Source organism: Leptosomus discolor, chromosome 1 (assembly GCF_034619465.1).
Source record: "Leptosomus discolor isolate bLepDis1 chromosome 1, bLepDis1.hap2, whole genome shotgun sequence".
Classification (NCBI taxonomy): domain Eukaryota; kingdom Metazoa; phylum Chordata; class Aves; order Leptosomiformes; family Leptosomidae; genus Leptosomus; species Leptosomus discolor.
The window spans coordinates 214,248,041-214,271,553 of record NC_141391.1 but is presented as its reverse complement, the minus strand read 5'-3'; the positions used below and the strand labels follow the sequence as shown (position 1 = coordinate 214,271,553).

The following is a 23,513-nucleotide window of genomic DNA, read 5'->3' as shown; positions in this document are numbered from 1 at the left end:
CCCTGGTCCCGGCCCGCCGGAAGTGGCCACCCGCGTCCCGGAAGCACTTCCCGTCCCCGGCGGGCCCAGCCGTGCGCATGCGCGGTGCGGGCGCGCTGACCTTCAGCGGGGCTGTGGTGGAGGCGCCGCCATGTTCGCCCGCGGGGCCGCCGTCGCGCTTTACCAGCCGCAATGGTAACGGGCGGGGGCTGAGGGGCCCGGGAAGGGCCCTGTGGGGACGCGGGGGATGCGTCCCGGTGGTGGGGATAAGCGGCGGGGCGGCCCCGTGGGGGGCTGAGGGGGCGACGCTCCCCTCAGCCGTGCAGCACCCGGGGGTGATGGGGCCGCCGCCCGGGCCAGCCCCTGAGGCGCTGTGGGTTGCGGTGTGGCTGGAGGAGCGGTGACCGTGAGGCTGAGCGGCCTCCCGGGGGCATGGCGGTGACCTACTGGGAACGGAGGGTCCGTCCTCTCAGCCGTAGGGGAGACGGGGGCTCGTAGGGGAAGGGCGCTGAGCCGCGGGGGGGTGTGAGCTGGGGAGGCAAGAGGGGTAAAAAGGGCATTTTCGTCGGTGACAGGCGGTGGAAGGAGACTGCTCTTGTCAGGAAGTGGTGTCGCCTCCTCTGCTTCGTTTAAATCTTTTTTAAGAAACAATTATGCTTTCTGGTTGTGCCTTTCTGGTGCCAAGCTGTCTGCCTTTCCTTTACGTTGTGCCATTACCTAAGGCGGTGGATACTGTATTAGATGATATGTGGTATCACAGGAGAGAAGGCAAAAGGAGGAAGGTCTGGATACAAGGCATGGTTTAGAGTGGCTTGTCCCTGCTACAGATGCTTTTTAAGGAACAGTGATTCTTAAATGTCCATCCCTCTGAAAGGGGCCTACCCTTGACAAGTTCTGGTGTGCAGGAGAACTAGTGAACTGTCCTAATTTCTCCTGCATTAATTTTCAGGGGCCAAGTCAGGAATATGGCAACTCTAAAAGACAGTAAGTACTGGTTTTGTTTGCTTTTGAGAGAGAGAAAGTGCAGGAAAACCAGATGTTAAAATATACTATCGGGTAGCCTCTGTTGGATAAACTGGTCGTGATACACCACAACACAGCTACAGAGCCTCCAGCACTATGTGTGTTAAACACGTGTCTTTCAGGCAAGGCATTGCTTAAGATTATTGTAGCGTGGGGACCTTATCAACACTTATAAATATCTAAGGGCGGGTGTCGAGAGGACGGGGCCAGGCTCTTCTCAGTGGTGCCCAGTGACAGGAAAAGGGGCTACGGACACAAACTGGAGCACAGGAAGTTCTGCCTGAACATGAGGAAAAACTTCTTTACATTGAGGGTGACAGAGTCCTGGAACAGGCCGTCCAGGGAGGGTGTGGAGTCTCCTTCCCTGGAGACATTCAAAACCCGCCTGGACGCAGTGTTGTGTGACCTGCTGTAGGTGACCCTGCTTTAGCAGGGGGTTGGACTAGGTGATCTCCAGAGGTCCCTTCCAACCCCTGACACTCTGTGATTCTGTAATTTAGATGCCATTTCAGCAGACCAGTATAGTTTACTCAAACATAGCTTAGAAATAAATTTGTCATATGTGCAAGCCCAGATTTTTTGCTCACTTTTAAGAATTAATTTGTTTTCCATTCTGTTTATTTCCCTGTGTGTTAGTCCTGGGGGAAGAAAGCTCGACTGAATGGTTCTGCTTTGATAATCCTTCTTTAAGCCATTCATTGTAGGTTCTTATACAGGGATATTTTCTTAGCATTGCGGTTATCTTTAGGACACCTGTTTGTTTTTTCTTTTCACAGCAGTATTTTTATGGATCTCGTTTTGCCATGATCTAAACACAGAAGGAAGTTTATTCTGTCCCATTATCATATTGAGTCTTCCCCCGCCCGCCCCTTGTTGTCTGGGAAAAGATGACAATATACCTCGAATGATATGTTTGTAAAACATGTAAAAGTGGAAGGAAAGGGCATAGTAAATAGATCTTCTGTTGGGCTAAATATTAAATAAATAGATATTATGTCTGGGGGGGAAAAAATGCCTGTGGTAAAGATGCATTTAGATTAGCCAGGTTACTACTCTTATTGCTTTCTTACCATAAATACTAAGGGTGTGTTTTTTGTGAGATTTATTTGTGCATTTTTTTTGTTTATTGTTTTTCTTCTTTGGGGAACTTGTCAAGATATTTTTGGATGGCTATTGCTAGTATTATATTGTTTGGTTTTGATGTCATTATGCCCAGTACAGCTCATGACCTTCAACTGTTAACCTTGTAGTTACCAGGCGCTTGAAGTCCATCAAGAACATTCAGAAAATTACAAAGTCCATGAAGATGGTTTCTGCAGCAAAATACGCCAGAGCTGAGAGGGAGCTGAAGCCTGCTAGAGTCTATGGAACAGGAGCACTGGGTGAGAGAAGGCGCTTGCACTGGGTGATGTGGGAGCAGAAGGCGGCGGCTTTCATGGTGGTGATAAAATGAATGAAAAACTGAAAAATTAATGAAAAACTGAGCCAGCAATGTGCACTCACAGCACAGAAGGTCAATCACATCCTGAGATTCAAAAGCAATATGGCCAGCAGGTCGAGGGAGGGGATTCTCCCCCTCTACTCTGCTCTGGTGAGACCCCACCTTGAGTGCTCTGCTCAGCTCTGGGGCCCCCAGCATAAGAAGGACATGGACCTGCTCGAGTGAGTCCAGAGGAGGCCACAAAGGTGCTCAGGGGTTGGAGCAGCTCCCCTGTGAGGACAGGCTGAGAGAATTGGGGTTGTTCAGCCTGGAGAAGAGTAGGCTCCGGGGAGACCTTATAGCGGCCTTCCAGTGCTGAAAGGAGCTGCAGGAAAGGTGGGGAGGGACTCTGGATCAGGGAGTGTGGTGACAGGACGAGGGGTAATGGTTTCAAATTGAAAGAGGGGAGATTTAGGTTAGATATTACAAAGAAATTCTTCCCTGTGAGGATGGTGAGGCCCTGGCACAGGTTGCCCAGAGAAGCTGTGGCTGCCCCCTCCCTGGCAGTGCTCAAGGCCAGGCTGGATGGGGCTGGGAGCAACCTGGTCTGGTGGGAGGTGTCCCTGCCCATGGCAGAGGGGTTGGAACTGGATGGTCTTTAAGGTCCCTTCCAACCCAAACCATCCTGTGGTTCTGTGAAATTACCAAGACTTTTTTAACGTTTTGATAGTTGGGTTGTTTGGTTGGTTTTTTTTTCCCAAAAGAATCTGCATCTCTAGGCCACCTTGACTAGTCCTTATAAGTAGTTCATGGAAAGTGATTGTTAAAGAGCTCTAATATGAAATTCATGATGATTCCTGATGACTTTTTTTTAACTTTGTGTGGTTGTTTTTGTTACTCACAAGAGCACCATAACTCAGATTTTTTGGCCTGCTTCTCTCTGCTCGTGGAGTTGTGTCCTGTCTCTGTAGCATCTACAGCTACTGCCAGAGGTCCCTGTGAACTCGGGCTGCTCGTGCTCCTGAGCAGAGGACTTGCACCATGACCGTAACTGCGTAACGACGCTGATGGCGTGATCCCTGACGCGGAGACGCCGCTGGCTTCGCGTTGTTTCTGTTGTCACCTCTGGTCAGATCACGTGCAAACTGGAGTGATTGTGAGGGAGATAAAATTGATCAGGCTGTGACTTGGGACCCCTTTAGAAATTTAGTGTTTTGCTATGACCCGTTTGCTCCTGGCACCCTTGAATAACTTAGCTTTTTTTTTTTTTTTTAGCTCTCTATGAGAAAGCAGAAATAAAGGCACCTGAGGACAAGAAGAAGCACCTCCTTATCGGTGTGTCCTCTGACCGAGGTCTGTGTGGTGCTATCCATACGTCTATTGCTAAAACCTTGAAGAGCGAGATTACCAACCTCTCCAATGCAGGGAAAGAAGTTATGGTGGTTGGAGTAGGTGACAAGATCAGAGGCCTACTTCAGAGGTAAAAAAAGAGAAGGGTTTGGGTTGGTGGTTTTGGTTGTTTTCTGTGGTTAAAATTTAAAGACAGCTTGGAAAACTGTGTGGCTTTCACAGGCAATTGTATTTAATGAAACTGCTAGATCCAAGTTCCTTTTTGAAAGAAAACACAACCTGCAAATGTGCTAGGGTGGCTTTTGATCTTCTGGACAGTTGTGAAACTGCTGCACGGCATCATTATGTTTTTGGAATACAAATCTGGAAGTTGCCAACACTTGCAGTGCTACAAGCGTGTCTTTATCCTGAAGCTATCTCAATAATTTAATTGGAAAAAAAGCAAACTTTATCTCAGACCCTAATTCAATAAAACGTGCTTCATTCTGAACACTAGTAAGTTACTGGACTCGTTGCCCCTTGGTGCCCCGTGGTCGTACATTAGAGCATCCACTCGTTCTGACACGGATTTGGTATTACTGCAGGACACACGGCAATTACTTGCTGCTGACCTTCAAAGAAGTGGGACGGAGACCTCCGAGCTTTGGAGATGCTTCAGTCATTGCCTCAGAGCTGTTAAACTCTGGGTTTGAATTTGATGAGGGCTCTGTCATCTACAATCGGTTCAGGTAAGATTAAATTGAAACCCCAGTGGAAAAATACCGGGTAGATGGCTGCAGAGAGCACATTGGCCCGATGAAGGAATACAAAAACTGCAAATTGTCATGGTTACTTTATTTCTCGAGGAGGTAGCGCATTTTGGTGTGTGTGAAGAGCTGTTGTTTGGGTTTTTTGTAATAGCTGTGGTTGGAATTCCCTTTTTTTCTTGTTCGGTGTGTGCTGTCGTATTTAGTCAGCACGTCCTATCCACATGGTATCTGAGATCTCTCTCATTATCAGAAAACTTCGTGGAATTGGGAGGCCAGAAGTTTTCTATTCTAATTTGATTTTAAACACTCAATTTAGGCTCTTCAGTTCAGCTGACCCTATTATGTTATTTTTATACAGGTCTGTCATCTCCTACAAGACCGATGAAAAACCAATCTTCTCCCTTGAAACAGTTGCTGGTTCTGGTAAGTAGTGAATTAGAAACCACCAGTCACGTGAGGTGATAAAGCACAGGAAAAAGTACTTTGAGCGTGGGAACATGGTATTAAAACATCTTGCTATGGTGCATGTATCGTAAGTTTAAAAGATGATTTTATCTTGGCAGTCCAAGGCTGACCTGGCAAGGTGGTTAAAAAGAATGGTTGTACTAATCCTGATTTGAGATTCTCGAGCAAGAACTGTGCACATGCAGAACTCTGTCAGTGCCCGTGTTTTCAGCACTGAACGGCCTGGGTGTTGTGTGACTTGGCACTGCGCGGTAGAAATAACCCAGAATGTTTCTGGGTCCGGCCTTACCCCACATATTCATCAACGACCTGGATGAAGGGACAGAGTGCACCCTGAGCACGTTTGCTGATGACACAAAGCTGGGAGGAGTGGCTGACACACCAGAAGGCTGTGCTGGCGTTCAGTGAGACCTGGACAGGCTGGAGAGCTGGGTGGGGAGAAATTTAGTGAAATACAACAAGGGCAAGTGTAGGGTCCTGCACCTGGGGAGGAATAACCCCATGTACCAGTACAGGCTGGGGGTCGACCTGCTGGAGAGCAGCTCTGCAGAGAAGGACCTGGGAGTTGTGGTGGACAAGTTGACCATGAGCCAGCAATGGGCCCTTGTGGCCAAGATGGCAAATGCTACCCTGGGGTGCCTTACGAAGAGTGTGGCCAGCAGGTCGAGGGAGGTTATTCTCCCCCTCTATTCTTCCCTGGTGAGGCCACATCTGGAGTGCTGTGTCCAGTTCTGGGCCTCCCCAGATCAAGAGGGACAGGGAACTACTGGAGGACTATGAAGATGATGAGGGGGCTGGAGCATCTCTGTTATGAGGAAAGGCTGAGAGACCTGGGGCTCTTTAGGCTGGAGAAGACTGAGAGGGGGCTTTATCAATGCTTATAAATATCTAAAGGGCAGGTGTGAAGGGGACGGGGCCAGGCTCTTCTCAGTGATGCCCAGTGACAGGACAAGGGGCAACGGGCACAAACTGGAGCACAGGAAGTTCTGCCTGAACGTGAGGAAAAACTTCTTTACATTGAGGGTGACAAAGCACTGGAACAGGCTGCCCGGAGAGGTGGGGAGTCTCCTTCCCTGGAGACATTCAAAATCCGCCTGGACGCATTCCTGTGTGACCTGCTCTAGGTGGTCCTGCTTTGGCAGGGGGGTTCGACTAGATGATCTCCAGAGGTCCCTTCCCACCCCTAACGCTCTGTGATTCTCTATGGGAAGATTAGACGTAATACACCAATAACGTATTTGGCGTTGGTCAGAACGTGACTTTCCTATTGTTAAATTGAATGAAAAGACATAAAATACTTAATCTCCCTGCTACTGAAATTTTTGTTATGAAGGCAGATGTAGTACGTAGAGAAAATCCCTCCACCCTGCCTTAAGCAGAGAACCAGGCAGGCCTAGGAGTCTTTCACATGGCATTGTTTTGTCCTGCTTGAAGCAGTCTATCTTGGATATCTCTAAGTCCTCTCTCTTATATTTTACAGAAAGCCTAAGTATCTATGATGATATTGATGCTGATGTGCTGAGAAACTACCAGGAATTTACACTAGCAAATATTCTGTACTACTCCCTGAAAGAATCCACCACCAGTGAGCAGAGTGCTAGGATGACCGCTATGGACAACGCTAGCAAAAATGCTTGTAAGTCTACTCTGTGGGTTTCCCAGGACTTCAGTAGTTTAGCATGAAGGTACTGACCTCCCTTTGTGTAATTCTTTGCTTCAAAAGTGATAAAAATGAGCTGGTTTCTCTCTTAGTTCCATTTTGAGTCTGTTTTTTTTTTTGAGCCAGTTCAACTGGGTTTCTTTTCTGAACACGTGAACCTTATTTGGTCCCTGGAAAGAGGGATTGCTGTCAGTATGTGAGAAACAAGACTAGGTTACTGGAAGTGAAATAAGAGATTCTTTAGTAAGAATATGAAATACCAAACTAACCTTGTAATGGCCTAATATTCTTTACGCTCTTACGTCAAAAATTCCACAGTTTTTATAAACTCTGTACCTGCCTGTGAGCCCAATGTAATTAGTACTGCACCAATTTAAAGGTGGGGAAACTGAAACAATGGTGAAATGCTTTAGCCCCTGTCATGCAGCAAGCTGAGAACGTGCCAGGGTTCCTGGGAAGGTGTCCAGGCGGAGAGCAGTGCCGAGCCCACGGGCGGTGTTGGCGGGAGGCAGCAAATAGCTTTGGATGTGGCTCGGTGATACGACGTTGGCCCTGAGGAGGTGGTGGTGTTGCCTAAAGGGTAGCGGTGTCTGAAGCTGATGGGGCGTGTTTGGGCTACCTGGAACTGTCGGTGTGGCTCGCTGCTGATCACCTTGCCTGGAGAGAAAGAGGGGATTCCTTCTGTGTTTAAAAAAAAAAAAAAAAAATTGAAGACACAAAATTTCAAACAAATCTGGCTTTCTTTGCCGGAACAACAGGGACTTGAAGGAAATACCAATGTAGTTAATTGATAGTGAAATCTAATTTAACAGCAAATAGTGCACGCTTGTGTTACGTTAAAGCAAGCTGTGTCATACCATGGTATTTACTGCTCTGTCAGCTGTTCTGCAGATCTTTAACTCTGATGCCTGCAGCCAAATCATCAAGTTTCTAGATTGTCTACTAGTAGGGGGAAAAAAGTGCGTCTTGATCATTTGCATGGGTTTGTTCTGTCCTACAGCTTCTCTTTATCTGTACTTGAATAGTTGTTACACGTTAAAATTCCAACCTTCATTCTTTCTAGCTGAGATGATTGACAAGCTGACCTTGACGTTCAACCGTACCCGTCAAGCCGTCATTACCAAGGAGCTCATTGAGATCATCTCCGGTGCCGCTGCTCTGTGAGTACCTGTGCGAGCACGAAAGAGGAGCTGGGGCAGAGTCGTGTAGCGCTTGTACGTGCTGCGTCAGTCGGCTGGCGGGGAAGGTTGGGGCACGGAGGTGGCACCACCGAAGGGACGACAACCCGTGGCATGACTCCCAAGCCTTCCAGCTTGCGCAGTTCTACTAACGAGGGGGAAGTTTAGCAGATAATATTAAAAAGTTGGTAAAATAGAGCTTTAGCTTCCCCACACGTCCTTGCCTGAACAGGCAGTGGTTTTCCTCCTTTTTGGCTTCTGAGTGGATTTCCCCCCTCCTAGGCTTCCCGTACTCTGTCTGCTGAGACAGCCCGGTGGGGGAGAAGCACTCGGGTGACGGAAAGGCTTTTGGATAAATCAGCCTGTGGCAGTGGTCGGAGGCTGAGAGTTTGGGGGTGGGCTTGGAAGGAGGAGGGAATTTCCAGAGTCTGTTGATACCGAATGTGCATTTTGCTTTAAGCTCAGTGTTTTGCTTATTTTCCTGAGAAAGAAGGGTTGTGAGGGTGGGTGCTGCGGGTTACAAACGCATGGGCCCGGACCACAATTTGTAACTGCAAGTAGCGGATGTGTGTTACATCTAACAGTTCAAAATTGGCGCTATACTCCGATGCAAATACCTGTGTTAATACCCTGTTTGTTTGCAAAATGCCTGGAATATGTACCGTACTGCCGTTACAGGCTGTATTGTGCTCCTCACAATACATTTGAGGTCATAAATACGTGCATAGTTTTGCTTGAATTTGCATGAGTTGCTTCTTAACCTGCTTGTTCTGTTTTTTCTCGTAATACCATAACCAGGGATTAATCGGAAAAAGAGGTTCAGCCAATTCCAAGAGGTAAAGTTATGAAATAGAAACTAGACTGCATTGTAAAATGAATTCACACAGAAAAACTTGAAGGCAAATGAGGAAGTCGGAATTCAGTGTTGGTCAAACTTCTGAAAGAGCTGGGAGCTGCTGATTTGAATCTGTCTGAACAAAACGTTCTTGAGCATCAATAATTTTAAGCAAAATACGTCCATGGTGGCTTACATCCACGTTTGACGTAATTTTATGTGGGGTTTTTTTCTGGGTTATTGGATTAATGTGTAATTACGGTTTTAACTTTTTCATAGTGCCCTCACCTTAGGCAATGACTTTACAAATGTCTGTCTGTAAGACGTTGTACCTGAAGGCGTTTCTGTAGCAAAATAAGCATCTTCAAAATTTAAAACTCCAAGGAAAAACAGAGTTGATAAAGAGTGGGTGGGGGGCAGGTAAGGAATATTAGTGAGTTGAAGTATTCAAAGTGGAGGAGACAGAAGTTTTACATTAAAAAAAAAAATAATAAAAAGTGATTTAATTTGCTTCAATTTTCCTTACAGGTGAAGAAGAGCTCGTCTGAGCATGTGCTGTTTAACCTGCCCGTGTCTGTGTTAACAAGACTGCTCTGTTATTTTGTGAAGAAGTGGTAAAGCCCCAGAAATCTGTAAATTCTTACAATAAACCACCTACATGAAACAAATGCTCTTGGTGTCTAAATATCTGGGTTTGACTTGGTTACTCCTTGAAACATCGTTTTTAAATGCTGTGCTCTACATTTGGTAACGCGTCCGGCGTGCAAGACCATCGAAGTGGGTGTTCTTTGAAGAGTGGAAGAGGGTGCCTGTCTTCACCCTGTGTTTATAAGTGTTGGCTCGTCACATACGTTGTGCTGCAGGAGGAGACTGTGGAGTAACCCCCCCCTGCCTTGTGCAGTCGGAACACTGGTCTCTGCCTCACCCGAACACCGTATTCCTGCTCTTTCTAGATGTTGCTATTCTGAAATGAACTGACCTGATTACGAGTCATTTCAGCACGCTGCGTGTTTATCGTGGTCAGTGTGCGCGGGTGTCTGTCTACACGCTATAACATACAGTGACACTGCAGTTCTCAGCCCCCGCTGGGCACGACAGGGACGTGAGAGAGGATAAAATGTAAAAAATAATACAGCAGAAGTGTAAGAAAGAACTGGCAGTGGGGCTGTAGATGCAGAAAGGTGCCGCTCCTGGATGGCAGACAAAAGGAGAGCCTCGAAGGTCTGTTGTGGACATGGGAAGAGGGTTTGCAGGAGAGATCTGAAGAGAACGGGAACGGCCTCAAAGCGGTCTGGGAGTGAGGCGGGGGCAGGCGCCAGCAGCCACCCTCTGGGGTTGAGTTGGGCCTAAATCCGCTGGTCTGGAAACCCCGCGATCAAGGGCCAGGCTGGAGCCGACGTGTTTCCTGGGAGGCAGCTTGTTGGCGCGACGCGGCGGCGCCACCCTTCGTGTGCGCAGCGAGGGGTACCCGTGGGTGAGGAGGGCAGCGGTATCCCGACCTGAGGCGGGATCAGGGAAACGAGAGAGACGGCCTGGGAGGAAATTTGTGACGTGGTTAAGGAACGCTCCTAATGCTGCCTTCGAAGGAATGTGGTGGACGGCGGCGGGCTGGGTATGGGTGAGCTCAGGGAGTTCTGAAACGGAGGAAGACAAGACAGTGGATGCTGTGAGGGTGCAGAAGTCCCTGATCTGTCCCGTTCCTGCTTCTCATAATCTGGAGCCTGTAACTCTTGGAGCGTAATTTGATTTTTATTTAGAACCTCTTTTAAATCCCGTTTTATCTCGTTTCCTTTGCTCCCTAAGTGTGGGAAACAGTGCTTGGGAAGTGCCAGCCTAGAAAGGTGGTAGATTGTAATTAACTCTGTTAAAGTTGAGAGCCAGCCCCCTTGTTGAAACAACTTCCGTGTAATTTGAGGTCATCCTGATGATTTACGTTCCCCTTTTCCTCTGTCAATGGATCCATCCTCTCTGTTCTCTTCCCTGTGAAATTACATCCTCGTTAAGGAATAATTTGAGGCCACTGCTGGCTTTCTAACGCAGTTCCCGCCACGCTCCTGCCCTGATGGCCTCTGAACCAAGGTCCGCGCCCCTCGGGTCAGAGCTTTCCCGCAGCGGCCGAGGCGGCGGCTGCCCGACCTGCAGTCACCACCTTGCGGTGACCCGCTGCGGCCACCCCCGGGGAGGGGGGTGACACATGTCGTGCCGAGCTGCTCTCCGAAAGGGTTGGCAAAGCAAAAACGGCCGCGTGGGCCCTGCCTGGTTCAGGGGGCTGAGTCCTGCTGTCCCCAGCCCATGTGATGGTTCCCTTCCTCGTTTTCCACGTCCTTTAATTCCTCCCAGACAGGCAAGGGAATCCTTTCTGCACCTTCCAGCCTTCCCTTCTTCCCCCTTTCCAGACCCACAGGGGTCAATCGCACGCAGCCCCGTCAGGTCGATGTGCCTAAGGACCAGCGTGTCCAAGAGGAAAGTTCTTTCCAAGCCTTGGAATCCCGTGTTAATTCCCTCAATATTTGTGAAGTTTCAAAAAGCGGGGCCTGTGTGTTCGGAGCTTTCCACAGCGCTCAAAAAAACCCCCCACCAAACCATTTCTAAGATGAGAAAGGTGATGCTGCTTCGAAACGGTCCAAAACTTCTCAACGGACCGAAGGGAGGGAGCAAAGAACATCCACCTGCCCTGACCCACGCTGAGCTGCAGGACTTGGTCGTGGGTCCAGCTCCCCGCTCCTCAGGTCGCAGCCTTGAGATGGGACCGGTACAGGAGACCCGGCTGTTTATTGACCCATCAACACGCTACTAACGGTCTAATAAATCAAAGAGCTAATTTGTGAACTAATTAACTTCTAATAATAGACTGCTATTATTTACAATTCTGTCCTTCACGCTCTGATTAGTTACACACAATTACCGAGTTAGTTCAGCGCTGGTGGTGCTGCCGTACGCCCAGCCACTGCTGAGGAACGGCTGTGTCGCTCCTCACGCTGCCTCCTCCACCACTAAGTGTTAGTTTTGTTCCTGGATCCTCCTTTTTGCCATTGTAGTTTCATCCTTTCCCTGCTCAGTTTCCTCCCCAAATAAACAGCTCGCCCTCCAACACCTTTTCCTCATTGCTCCCAATTTTGCTACATCTGTTCCCAAAGCTGATGTTTCTGCTACCTAGACAATCTCGGCCTTGCACGTCATTATTTATGTACCTGTCTACACACAGGTGACCCTGCAAGGTTCTGCTTCCCCAAAAGATCCCCCAAACTTCCCTTCAATTTGGCCCATATTGGCTCTTAAATGGTTTTTTTTTTTTGTGGTTCCACCACACACAAAAACCTGCAGCTGCAGAAAAGATTCACAAAAGTCTTCTTTTTCTGAGCTCTGGAGGAATTACTGACATTGGAAAGGGGAGAAATGGAACAAATCGACCTTCTTTTTGCTGCAAAGGAGAAATATCCCCTACAAGTCTTCTGGCATTAAAGTCAATTTTGTTTTAAAGTGTCTTAAATCAGGCTCCTTCCTGTGTCCTTGTGAAGTCTCTTCACTGTCAAAGGATTTTGTTGCACTCAAATTTCCCATTTCTCCAATTCCTCTTCCTCGCAGGGCTACTCCTGCAACTTCCATGTGAGTGAAGGAAGTTGCTGATGCACTGTCGGTGATATGTGTGACGTGTGGCAACGTGTGGTGAGGCTGTACGGCTGAGGAATGACATGGTGGGGCCTGACAGCCCCAAACCACAATCTCCAAACCAAAAAGTGTCCAACAGGCAGGATTAGCATGAAGAGTGACTAAAGGGCTTCACCCAAAAGGGAAGATCCAATGGCAAGGTCTTGACAGCAAACATTTGATGTCTTATGCTTATGAATGTCTTAATGCTTATAAATATCTAAAGGATGGGAGTTGAGAGGACGAGGCCAGGCTCTTCTCAGTGGTGCCCAGTGACAGGACAAGGGGCAACGGGCACAAACTGGAGCACAGGAAGTTCTGCCTCAACACGAGGAAAAACTTCTTTACTCTGAGGGTGACAGAGCCCTGGAACAGGCTGCCCAGGGAGGGTGTGGACTCTCCTTCTCTGGAGATATTCAAAACCCGCCTGGACGCGTTCTTGCGTGACCTGCTGTAGGTGACCCTGCTTTAGCAGGGGATTGGACTAGATGATCTCCAGAGGTCCCTTCCAACCCCTGCCGTTCTGTGATTCTGTGAAACGGTGGGGTAGGTGCCCTCCAAAGGGTGAAGGAGCTTTTGAATGTCTCGAATCTTTTGAATATATTGAGCGCCTTGAATAGAGCCTTCAATCATTTTTCCTTATTCTCACCAACTGCTTGAGCTTCCTCAACTTTATGCCAAGGCTTTATGCCTCCGACCATCCTGTGACTCTGACTGTGCCTGAGGGTATGAGCTGCCTGAGGATGCGTTACCTCCTGCAGCGCAGGGGAAACCCAGTGGCAGCGAGGGCTGCAGAGAGGGCCGGCATCCCGCTCCTCCACCCAGCTGAAAAGAAAAATAATTAAAAACAATCAAACAGGGCTTCGGATAAACTGTTTTGACCAACACCTTCCAGCTTTCTGGTCACACGGGCCGTGGCTGCTCGTTCAAATGGTCCGTTTGGGCTCTGCTCCAGCGCCTCACGGCCCCGCTCGGCCGCCTTGGGCCTGCGGAGGTGAGGGAGCAGCCGCGGTCCCTCGCCCCTGAGGAAGCCCAGCCCGGGGCCCGCCAGCCTCCAGCACTCCGACATGCCACCCCACACCAGCTTTCCCCCCCACCACCGCTGGAGAAACCCCCGATTTCGGGGTTTCTCGGGGAGGAGGGGGGGGTGTCGCACCGCTCCTCCGCGCCCAGGCCCGCCCGCCGCTACCGCCTCCCCTCCGCCCCGCCCTGCCGACGGCCGAGCGCTCGATGCGCCTCTCCTCGCCTCGGCCCCGTTCGATGCGCTCGGCGCTGGAGCGGCGCGGCCTGGCGCGAGCGGCGGGGAGGCGCGGCGCCAAGATGGCGGCGGCGGCGGGCTGTGCGTGAACCTCCCTCGGCCCTCCCGGCCCAGGGCGGGCGGCGGGCCCGGGCGGCACCGCGCCGAGCCGAGCCGGCATGTGCGAGACCTACTCGCGGTGGCTGCTGCGGGTGTCGGTGGCGCAGATTTGCCAAGCGCTGGGTTGGGACTCGGTGCAGGTCTCGGCCTGCGACCTCCTAACCGACGTCTTGCAACGGTACCTGCAGGCGCTGGGCCGGGGCTGCCACCGCTACTGCGAGCTCTGTGAGTGCGGGCCGGGCCGGGGGCTGGAGGGGCAGTGCTGTGGGGAGAGGGGCTGCGGCAAAGGATGTGGTCCTTGCCGTCTGGACGCGGTCCTGGGAAGCCGGCTGTGGGTGGTCGTGCTTGAGCAGGGGTCTGGACCAAGTGACCTCCATAAGTCCCTGTCAGCCTCGGCCATTCTGTGAAGGGAGGCTGCGGAGCAGTGCTGTGGGCTGTGGAGTTTGTGGGGAGGAAGGCTGTGGGGTAGCGCTGTGGAGGCGTGGGGAGGGCAGCTGTGGTGTGGGAGGCTGTAGGGCAACGCTGGGGGGTGCTTTGCAGTGGGGGGGTCATGGAGATGTGGGCTGTGGGACAGTGCAGGAGGGCGTGGGGAGGTGGGCTTTGGGCAGCGCAGGGGTCCGTGGGGCAGCGGGTGCGAGGTGCGTGCATGGGGGGAGACCAGGCTGTGGGGCAGTGGTGGGGGCCGTGGGGGGGATCAGGCTGTGGGGCAGTGGTGGGGGCCGTGGGGGAGATCAGGCCGTGGGGCAGTGGTGGGGGCCGTGGGGAGGTGGGCTGTGCGGCCCTTCAGCAGGGGGAAGATCAAGGGAAGCTGGGCTGTGGAGCAGTGCAGGGGGTTGAGAAGATGAGGAGGGAAGCCGTGGGGCAGAACTGGTGCACAGGAGCCCGAGTGCGAGGGAGGGGTGGGCTGTGGGGCAGTGGGTCTGGCGTATGGGCAGGGGTGATGAGTTTGGGTTGTGGACTTGGGGGAAACTGAGCTCTGAGGCAGTGGATCTGGAGTGGGGGGAGATGGCTGCCTCCTCTTTCTCTGACTATGGGGTGCAGGGTACTGAGGGAGGGGGTGTACAGGAGAGGGAAATGGGACTGTTGCTCTTCTGCTGGGGCTGTAGTATTCTGGATCTGGGAGGGGGGTATACTGGGAGGGGAGAAGGGGCAGCCAGTCCTCTTGTTGGGTGGGGTGGGTGCACGAGAGGATGTTGTGTCATCCTGGTTCATCTCTGGGTTAGGGTCTGTGCCCTGGTGGGAATGGCGAGGAGGCTGTGGGGGCCCACTGGAGGTGGGATGTGTGTGTGTATAGGGTCGAGGATGTGGGCACAAGGGGAAGTGCTGGAGCTGTAGGATGCAAGGTCTGGGCTGGGTGTATGGGGCAAGGTGGTGGGAGGTGTTAACCCCATGGCTGGGGCTGTAGTGTGTGTGTCTGGAGTGTGTGTAAGGAGTGAAGACATGGAGCTGCAGTGCATGGGGTCCCAGAGGTGTGCCTGGGGGGAGTGGAGTCACCTGCATGGGGAGAGAGAGATGTGGCTATTGCTGGGGCTGGAGTGCTCTGGGTTGGGCATATATATGTAAGGGGGAGGTGGTTTGTGGGGCTGGAGGTGCCTGTGTGCAAGGGGAGGTGTGGGGATGCACATGTACCATGCTGTGTGGGGTTGGGGAAGTATGTGGATAGGGATGACGTGAGGCTGTGGTGCCTGGGATCAGGGATGCAGGTGTATGGGGGTGGGCAGGGGGCTGTGGTCAGGGATTGACAGGTACCAGGGCAGCATGGGGCCGTATACGTGAGGCTGCGGATGTGTACGTACAGGGGGAAGCGATGGTACTGTGGGGCTGGAACATGGGGGGGGGGGGATGAGGGGCTGCAGTGTGTGAAGGCAGGGCTGCAGTACAGGGTGTTTTGGGGGAGATGGAGCTGTAGCACACAGGACGTGGGAGGGTGAAGGGGCTGCGTGTGGGAGGTGTGGAGTATGTGTATGCAGAACGGGAGGACTGGGGATGATTTTAGTCCATGTGGCATGAGGTGGTGTCCTCATGTGGATGGAGTGGAAAAGGTTTGGCTGGATCTGGGGAGGGCTGGAGTTAGCCAATGCTGCCATTGAGGTGGCATGTGCAGAAGGAGCTGGGAGTGATGGGGGCGGGGGGAGCAGGATGCCCAGGGCCTCACTGGGTTTGAGGTGAGGCTGTGCTGGGGTAGGAGTGGAGAAGGGGTGAGTTTACACCGAGTGGGAGAAGAGAAAGAGGTCTGGGAGTCAGTGTGAGGACTGCTGGCTGGGTTACAAAGCAGTATGGAGTGTGTGTGTATGGACTGGATGGGGAACAAGTATCACTGCTGGGCCTGGGAGTGTGACAGAGGATGAAGTTGTGTGTCCTGTGGGGTTGCCTGCGTGCCTGCAGAGCCAGCCTGCAGGTGCTGAGGGGGACAAATGACCTGCTGGTACCTGCAGAATGTGGGGTGACCAGTTGCTTGTTGGGTCAGTAGTGCTGACTGGGGGGTTGGGAAGAAGGTGGCAGGGGTCTGCTGGGTGTGGGAATGTCAAGAAGAGGGTGCCAGTGTCCTGTTGGGCCAGGGAGGGTGTGAGGAGGTGGTATGTGAGGAGAGGGAGGCTGTGAGGGTCTGAGCACAGGGGGTGTGGTGGGGGATGTGGAGCAAAGGCTCAGGCTGTCGGTGTGGCCGGACGGTCACGAGTCGTCTGTGTGTGCGCGGAGGCCTTCGCTGCCCTCCGTGTGGGGCAGGGAGGGTGTAACGTGTCGGGGAGGGAAGCTGTGATGTGTGTGCAGAGATGGGGCTGCCAGTGCTGCTGCTGGATCTGTAAGTATTGGGGGGGGGCGAGATGAAGGGGTGCACGTACTGGAGAGGGGTGCCCTGCAGCGGTGGGTGTGGGGGGGATGTGCATGGAGGAACAGGGCTGCTTGTGCCTCCTGTGCCGAGTGGGACGCGTTCCCCCTTCCTTTGGCGTGCTGGGGAGCTGTGGGGTTGTGGGCTGACATTGCTCTGCGTTTCTGTGTGTACTTGTGGCGGGGGAAGTCCTGGAGAGACCCCGGGGCAGGGGTCAGAGCTGCTGCGGTTGGGTCTGGCAGCGGGGAAAGCATTTAGAGGAAGCAGGGGTTGGCGCTGGGATGGATAACGTGATTGCTCGCCTGAAGTGCTGGGTGAGGAGAAGGTGACTCACTGCGGGTGGATTTGGGGCTACTGTAGCCACCACAGTCCAGAGAACATGCTGGGGACTGCAGGAGGTTATGAGAGAGGGAACAGGGATGGTAGCCCTGAGCTGCCTGAATGGAAGAGTTTTCCAGCACTTCTGCCCGAGCTGTGGGAGCTGTGCTAACGAGGGTGCCACAACTGTGGATGAGAGGAGTCTCGGAGGCATATTGCTGTCAACTGGTGGTGGGTGCAGCCTCGAGATTAGAAGAACTGTGAAGGCTGGAAGTGTCAGCTTCCTCTGCAGGAGTGAATTTGGGGAGTGCATGGAGCAAAGACCCATGGGTGAGGAGGTACGGCGTGATCACCTCGGTCAGCAGAGGAGCAGCCGTGGCCTGAAGGTGCTGCTGCTCGTGGTCATGTCCTTTCTCTGAAGCAGAAGTTCTCCCTGTGGCAGTGATCCCCGGTAAAGCAAAGTGATGAGCTGAACGTGCCTGATACCCGGTCCTGCCTCTGCTTCATGATTTCAGGAATAATTGAGGTTGACTCTGGCACTGCCAGTGTAAGGGAGCTTAGGAGGAGCTTAGCGATATTGCTGCAAACTCTTTGAGTTCTAGACTGAATAGCTTTCCTCATACAAGCCTTCAACAAATTTAAGAGCTAGTTGAGTGCGAAGCTGTCTGGGGTTAGTCTGGAAATGGGACTGTGCAATATTAAGCCAGCAGCGCCAGGGCAGCTGCTGCATCTGTGAAGTCCTTCTCTCGATCCAAACAGAGATGATCTGTAAAGAGGTTGAAGGGAACAGGATAGCGAGTTTGGGAGAACTGAGTTGTGGGGTGAAAAAGGAGCTAACCTAGGCTGGGTCAGAGCTGTCCTTTGGTATGGTTAGCACACGTTTTGGGGAGGTGCTTTAGTAACTGGATCACTGCTTGTGCAAGGGATGAGTTGCTGAGCAGCGTTGCCCCCCTGCCCCGAGCTCAGCTGGCTCTGCCACAGGTGCTGTGGTGTTTGTAAGACTGGGAGGAAAAGATGCAGAGTTGGTGAAAATACAACTTTTTTTCTTTCGGTGCTTGAAAAATCGCAAACATATAGAAATAAGGTATCCCTCTCTTGCTTTGGGTGTGCTTCCTGAAGGTGGGAAAAGGAATTTTTTTCTCCGCTCTCCTAATGGAGAAGGAACTATCACAGTCCCTTTTTTTTTTTTTTTTTTTTGGTGAAGGAGAAAGGGAATATGCTGGTTTTGTGCCGGTGATATGGTATTTCTGATATTACCTCTCTTCAAATGATTCCTGTGTTTCTTTCTTTAAAAGGTTTGTGAAAGGACTTCTTAATGCTCAGCTGATGTCTCCCTGCTTTTTCAGAATTGTTTCCTTTTGCTCCTAAAATAAGTTACTGTGCAAACCCAGCTCTGGATGAATGAGCTGAATTTTGCCATGGTTTTGCATAAGTAGAATTAATTAAATTCCAATTGTAGCATCTTTATTGTCAGTGTGTTATCTTAGAGTCAAACCAGTGGGGTTTGAGTTAGCAGGGTTGTCAGCTGGAGGGACATAATCTTTGTATTCGAAACTGAATGGATTTATTCTGACGTAATTGAGACAGTGTGGTATTGCTCTGAAAAGCATGTCATTGCCGTTCATGTACTTTTTCAGTTGCAAAAGAAAATGATGGCTTTCCCAGCTGTGTTAGATCTTTGTTCCAGCTGTTACATCCCATTAGAAGAGCCACATTCAAGATTTTCATTACTTTTCTGCTGTTGTTTCTTTGCATTTGCAGTAGCTGTAGTTGATGGGAGCTTCTGTGGCTGCAAAGAGAAGGCAAAAGGATTTGCAAAGCACGCTTGAGATGTGTTTGATGCCGTGAAATGCTTCTGAATACTGTGCTGGGGGTGGAGGAGAGGGTGAACTTACAGGAGAGAAAATAAGGGTTTTCCTGTTAAAGTACGCCACATTATGCCGTTCAAATTTGTGGAAAGCTTGTAAGAGGAAGCCTATTCAATATGCTGTACACTTCACACATGTTTTTATCCTAAAATTTAAATAAAATATTTGAAAAGCAGTGTTGGCGTATGTAATTAAGGTATTGAACTACAAACCAAAGTGACATCATGTGGTTACTGAGGGCAGAGTTCTACATTGTTGTTGTTGTTGTTTGTTTTAAGTCGAGGTGAAAAGGGAAAAGTTCTCTGTTACGTTCCGCTTCGTTTTGGACTCGCGTTTCAGGTGGTTTGGTAGAGGTGGCAGCACAGCTGGTGCTTTGGGTTAACTGCTCTGGATTTTCTTGTATATGTTGGGGGTTTTTAATAGCGGGGAACTGTCCAGTGAAGACAGACTGGTACTTGCTTCATTTGACACACAGAATACGTCGTGTTTTACCTCTTAACGTAGCACATCCAGTCAGAGAGTTCAGTTTCCCCTATATTTATGTGGATGGTGCAGTTCATGGGAGGGATGAGGAGGGGAGTCGTGGTTTATGCACACAAAAGCCTGATTTTTCTATTCCATTAGTTTCTACCTGGTTGTATTTTAAAGCACTTAATTTTCATCACTGAGCGTACCTGGGCGGATTTCAGCAGGACAAAATTAGATTATCTGCTGCTAAAAGTAGGAGTGTAATAAACTAGATAATTAACTTTGAAGTGTGTTGGATCTAGAAGTGGGTTTTACAGGACTCTCCTTGAATTTTCAGTGTTGAGCGTATGCCTGGATACGCTGTGATTGTCTTATTTTTATTTTTTCTGCTGAAATTTCCATACAGTGAGGAAATGAACTTTAAAAGTTGCTCTTTAGGTTCATATTGTGTGACTACTTTCTTGAAGATTATTTTTATATAAATATAGAATCATAGAATGTCTCAAGTTGGAAGGGACCCATAAGGATCATCGAGTCCAACTCTCAAGTCCCAACCTAAAACTAGTTATATGTACAGATATAAAATTAATATTAAATATAAATAATATTAATATATTAAAATTTATAGTAATAACGGAACTGCTTTTGTATTAAAAAGGCAGGTTCTGATCTGGTGAGCACAACATTGGAAGGAAAAGTGACAGATCTTGCAAAATGCTTTGCCAAGATAGAGCTGGCTCAAAACCTGCTCCAGTGTCACTGCAAAATCCTGTAAAGGAAAACGTAACTTTGTTATAGCGAACCTCTTCTTTGGAGAATGCAAACAGCAGGCCAATATTTTCGTTGGGAATTACCGCAGTGGAGAGAATTGACCTGGCATCAACCAAAGTTTTATTTCTTTCTAATTAAATGTCAAATTTACCTTCTGTGTTTGTTTTTTGTTGTTGGGTTTTGCGTTTTTTTTTTTTTTCAGTAGTTCCTTCGCTCTTATCGGTATACAATTATAATCTCTATCAAAGTGTTAGATTTTGATGATGGGTTTAAATGAGCTGATTTCCTGTAGTGATGCTGAATGGCCGTTGTAACAAGTATCTATCCAGGGCCCTTAACGTTTGTTATAAGAAGTGAACCACTTTATGTCCTGATAACCTTAAATGTTGATGGTTTTGAGCTAATTAACTTCTTGCTGGCTACCAATAAAGAAGGACAGCTTGGTTTGTTGCTTGACATATATGAGGTTACTGGGAGAAGGAGAGTCTGAGCATGGCTAGCAAGAAGGTGCTTTTGCCTGCTTGGTAACTACGTTAATAGGACCCTCTTTCCCCACTTAGTGCTCTCAAGTAAGGCATGTATACTTATTAAATAACCTACTGTGTATGCTTCTGATTGTTCTTGTGGATGCTGGGTGGGAGCGATGCGTTGTCTGCTCGAAAGAGTTATCCTGGAGTAGCTACTCGGTGTAGATGCATGGGTATTTAGTGCATGGCAGGGTTGTGCTGGAGCACAAGGAGTCTGTGATAGAGCCTGTAAGAGGAGGAGCTGTACCTAGTAATTTGCTAGTTAAAATAAAATTTAAAAACCCCTCTCTTTAATGGCAGACATGAGGGTGAATGCTGAGCTATTTATAATAGACTGTACATGTTGCATGGGTAGTGACTCATTAATTTTTCTCAATGGATTTATTACAGAGCTGCAGTTGCTCCCTTTAAAAAACCTGGCATGAAACTAGAAGCTCTTCTGTTCTATGCTTACTCGCTTGTTAAATTTTCACCGATTCATGTGAACTTTGGGCCAGGAAGGAGGAGGTGACGGGTATGAGTTTGACAAAAGTAAATCAGCTATTCCTGAGGCTGAATTTAAGGAAAGTAAGATAGTTTTTCCCTAACCCCCACCCTCCGTCTCCCAGTTTCTTTGGATGACATGTGCATTGGTCAGCTTGTTTGCTGCAGGGCTGGAGCAATTCTTGTGACTTTTGCAAAAATAACTAGGCTTTAGCAGCTTTTAAAAGTTCCTTTTCCCCACAAACTGAAGGGGAGCTTTTCTTGTTTGAAGGGGAGCTAGTGCATCGCCCTCATCCTGCTTGATTTGTTTTTCCTTGTGGAGAGCTAGGTTTATCTTCAGGTGATGCTGAGCGGCAGGGCTGAGGGCTGGGTAGCTTTCCACCCCAACACTCTGCTCTGCGTGGATTCTCTTTGCCCATAGCTTTGGTGCTGTGCTTTTTTGGGGATCCATTTCTGTGTCCAGATTCCTCCTCACCCGGTGTTCATCCTCACGCATAGGGAAGCTGAGTATCGTAACTGCGTGGCCATTCCCACAGGTTTCCGACGAGCTGTTTTGGGATGGAACGTTCTTAATTTAGCTCTGCTGTTTGCTGCAGCTCTATCAGTTTCAAAGCACAGTTCCCATTTGGGGAGATAGTACAGCTTAAAACCTTAAGATATTTTCTTAGTTCACTGTTTGCAGGGTAAGGAGGAGAGTTGTTACTTGCTGGATGAACCGTTCCCACCTCCTACCATCTCTTCCTGATCCTGGACAACAGATATTGTTTGAAGTGTTGTGGTGGAGGGAACAGCAAGAGGCTGGAAACCAAAAGCTCCAAAGCTGTTTGTGATCTGGCGCTGACTCGCTGTGTGACATTGGATTAATTATTTCAGTGGGAGGCTTTGGCATCTGAATTTTTAAACTGAGGATAGCACAGATATCTGGAGAATACTGAGACAAGTTCAGTATGCACAAATTAAACTTTATTTTTGGCATCGTTTGCTTACAGAGAAGAGCCTACGACTAAATGAAAGACCAGGAGAGCGTGTACGTGTTTGTCAGCATTCTCTTTCATGTGTCTGGCTTCTGATTTTTTTGGTGATTTATTTATTTATTTGTTTATTTTTATTAAACCAGAGAGAGAAGGGGAATGCTAAACTGGTCAAATGAAAGGATAAAGCCTTTATTTGATGAATCACCTGGAATTACATTTAGTGCATTTTTGTGCTGAGTATATTTCTCATTGATAACTGTTGTGATTTAAATACAGATGTGAATACAGACCTGAAACTTTGTGTACACTTTTACCACTGAGGACACTGTCTTGAAAAGGAGAGGTTAACTGATCAGTCCTTTCATCCCTGTGACAATTGCATGTTTCAAATTTTTTTTAGCTTTTAATCAATCTGATGATTTGGCATTGTCTCTTTGTAGGCAAATGTCAAAGGTACAGGAAAACTGAACCTTCTTCAGGGTTTTTGTTGGTCACCTTTTGAACGTGCTTTCTAACACACATAATTGTTTTTTGATACAGTTGCTTAAATATTTCCATGCTTCAGTTACACTTAGTAGTTGCTTCTCTGCGATGTGTTCTTAATAAGCCCTTGTAGGACGAAGTCCTTTGTAGCATTTATCACTTGGTAGTCACATCAGTGCAATTTTTTGGAGGTTAAAAAGATCACATGCAGATCTAGGAAAAGACCTTTTCCTTTCCCAGTGGTAAGACTTTCATCCTGAGTTCGTGACGGTGCTGGTGTCAAGAGGCACGCGCAGAGCAAGGACCTCAAAGCACCTTCACGGAGCCCCGTAACGGGGTCAGTGGTGTGGTGCATCTTGCAGTCCTGTGCCCCAGGTTGTCCATCTGGGAAACCTATTGCAGCATTTTCTCTGCCTTTGCACTTAGATTTTCTTCCAGGGGGAACTGGACATGAGCACAGTTATGTCCCCGTGCCTGTGGGTATGCTTTCCAGGTCTAGGCAGTGCCCGCCTGGGAAGGAGCGCCGTGAGGCTCACCATGAATCCCCCCGTCCTGCAAACAGCACAGCCAGTGATTTCAGAAGTGTCCCGGGAATAAATACGCTCTACTTCTGGGCTTGGTGAAAAGTTTTCCCCAAGTTTATCTTTTTAACTGGCTGTCAAACTTGTACCTGTTAAGTCTTGACATCTTAGAAAATGGTTCAGTAAGTTCAAAGGTATTTTCATAGTCTGAAAAGCAACTAAAAGTGAGAACACAAAATTATCTAAATTAATCTAAATTTAATTCTTTAACGATAAAACACTCTTCTGTCTGCCTAATAACTATAGAGATCTCATAACTACTCCAGAGTGGTGATATCCTCTTTTAATTATATTTGTGTAAGTCTCCACATTTCTCTGTCCCTGGAGTCTGCAGGGGAAACTACTCTTGCACTTGTACTAGATATTATACAAACACAGAATCTGAGAATGTTCTTGTCGTACGGAGTTCACATTCTAAATACAGACAGACAAAAGAGGCGATAACTTGGTCTGATCTCCCTTTTAGCTGTGGAGAGAATTAAAACACAAGTGACTTGCCCAGAGTCTCACAAGAGGCCAGTGTTACAGAGCTAGGAATCAAAACCATAA

General features: G+C 49.1%; 2 protein-coding genes across 5 annotated transcripts in view; both read left to right on the top strand.

Annotated features, from left to right (window-relative positions):
• The first annotated feature begins 112 nt into the window (after positions 1 to 112).
• On the top strand, positions 113 to 9,327 carry ATP5F1C (ATP synthase F1 subunit gamma). 4 transcript variants are annotated; one of them, XM_086474879.1, is made up of 10 exons: positions 113 to 174; positions 929 to 963; positions 2,253 to 2,384; positions 3,698 to 3,902; positions 4,357 to 4,500; positions 4,880 to 4,944; positions 6,467 to 6,622; positions 7,710 to 7,806; positions 8,623 to 8,660; positions 9,188 to 9,327. In XM_086474879.1, the coding sequence occupies exons 1-9, from the start codon at positions 131 to 133 to the stop codon at positions 8,627 to 8,629; spliced, it is 885 nt and encodes a 294-aa protein (XP_086331005.1). In that variant the 5' UTR covers positions 113 to 130; the 3' UTR covers positions 8,630 to 8,660; positions 9,188 to 9,327. The 4 variants fall into 4 exon arrangements, with proteins under 4 accessions (XP_086331005.1, XP_086330999.1, XP_086331010.1 ...); XM_086474873.1 differs by having other exon boundaries at positions 8,623 to 9,327; XM_086474884.1 differs by having other exon boundaries at positions 7,710 to 9,327.
• A 4,396-nt stretch (positions 9,328 to 13,723) lies between these two features.
• The window catches only part of TAF3 (TATA-box binding protein associated factor 3), a 120,283-nt gene continuing 110,493 nt past the window's right edge, over positions 13,724 to 23,513 (top strand). The window contains exon 1 of the mRNA XM_086474861.1: positions 13,724 to 13,889. Within this exon, the coding sequence (XP_086330987.1) occupies positions 13,724 to 13,889 (166 nt within the window). The remainder of the gene's footprint in view (positions 13,890 to 23,513) is intronic.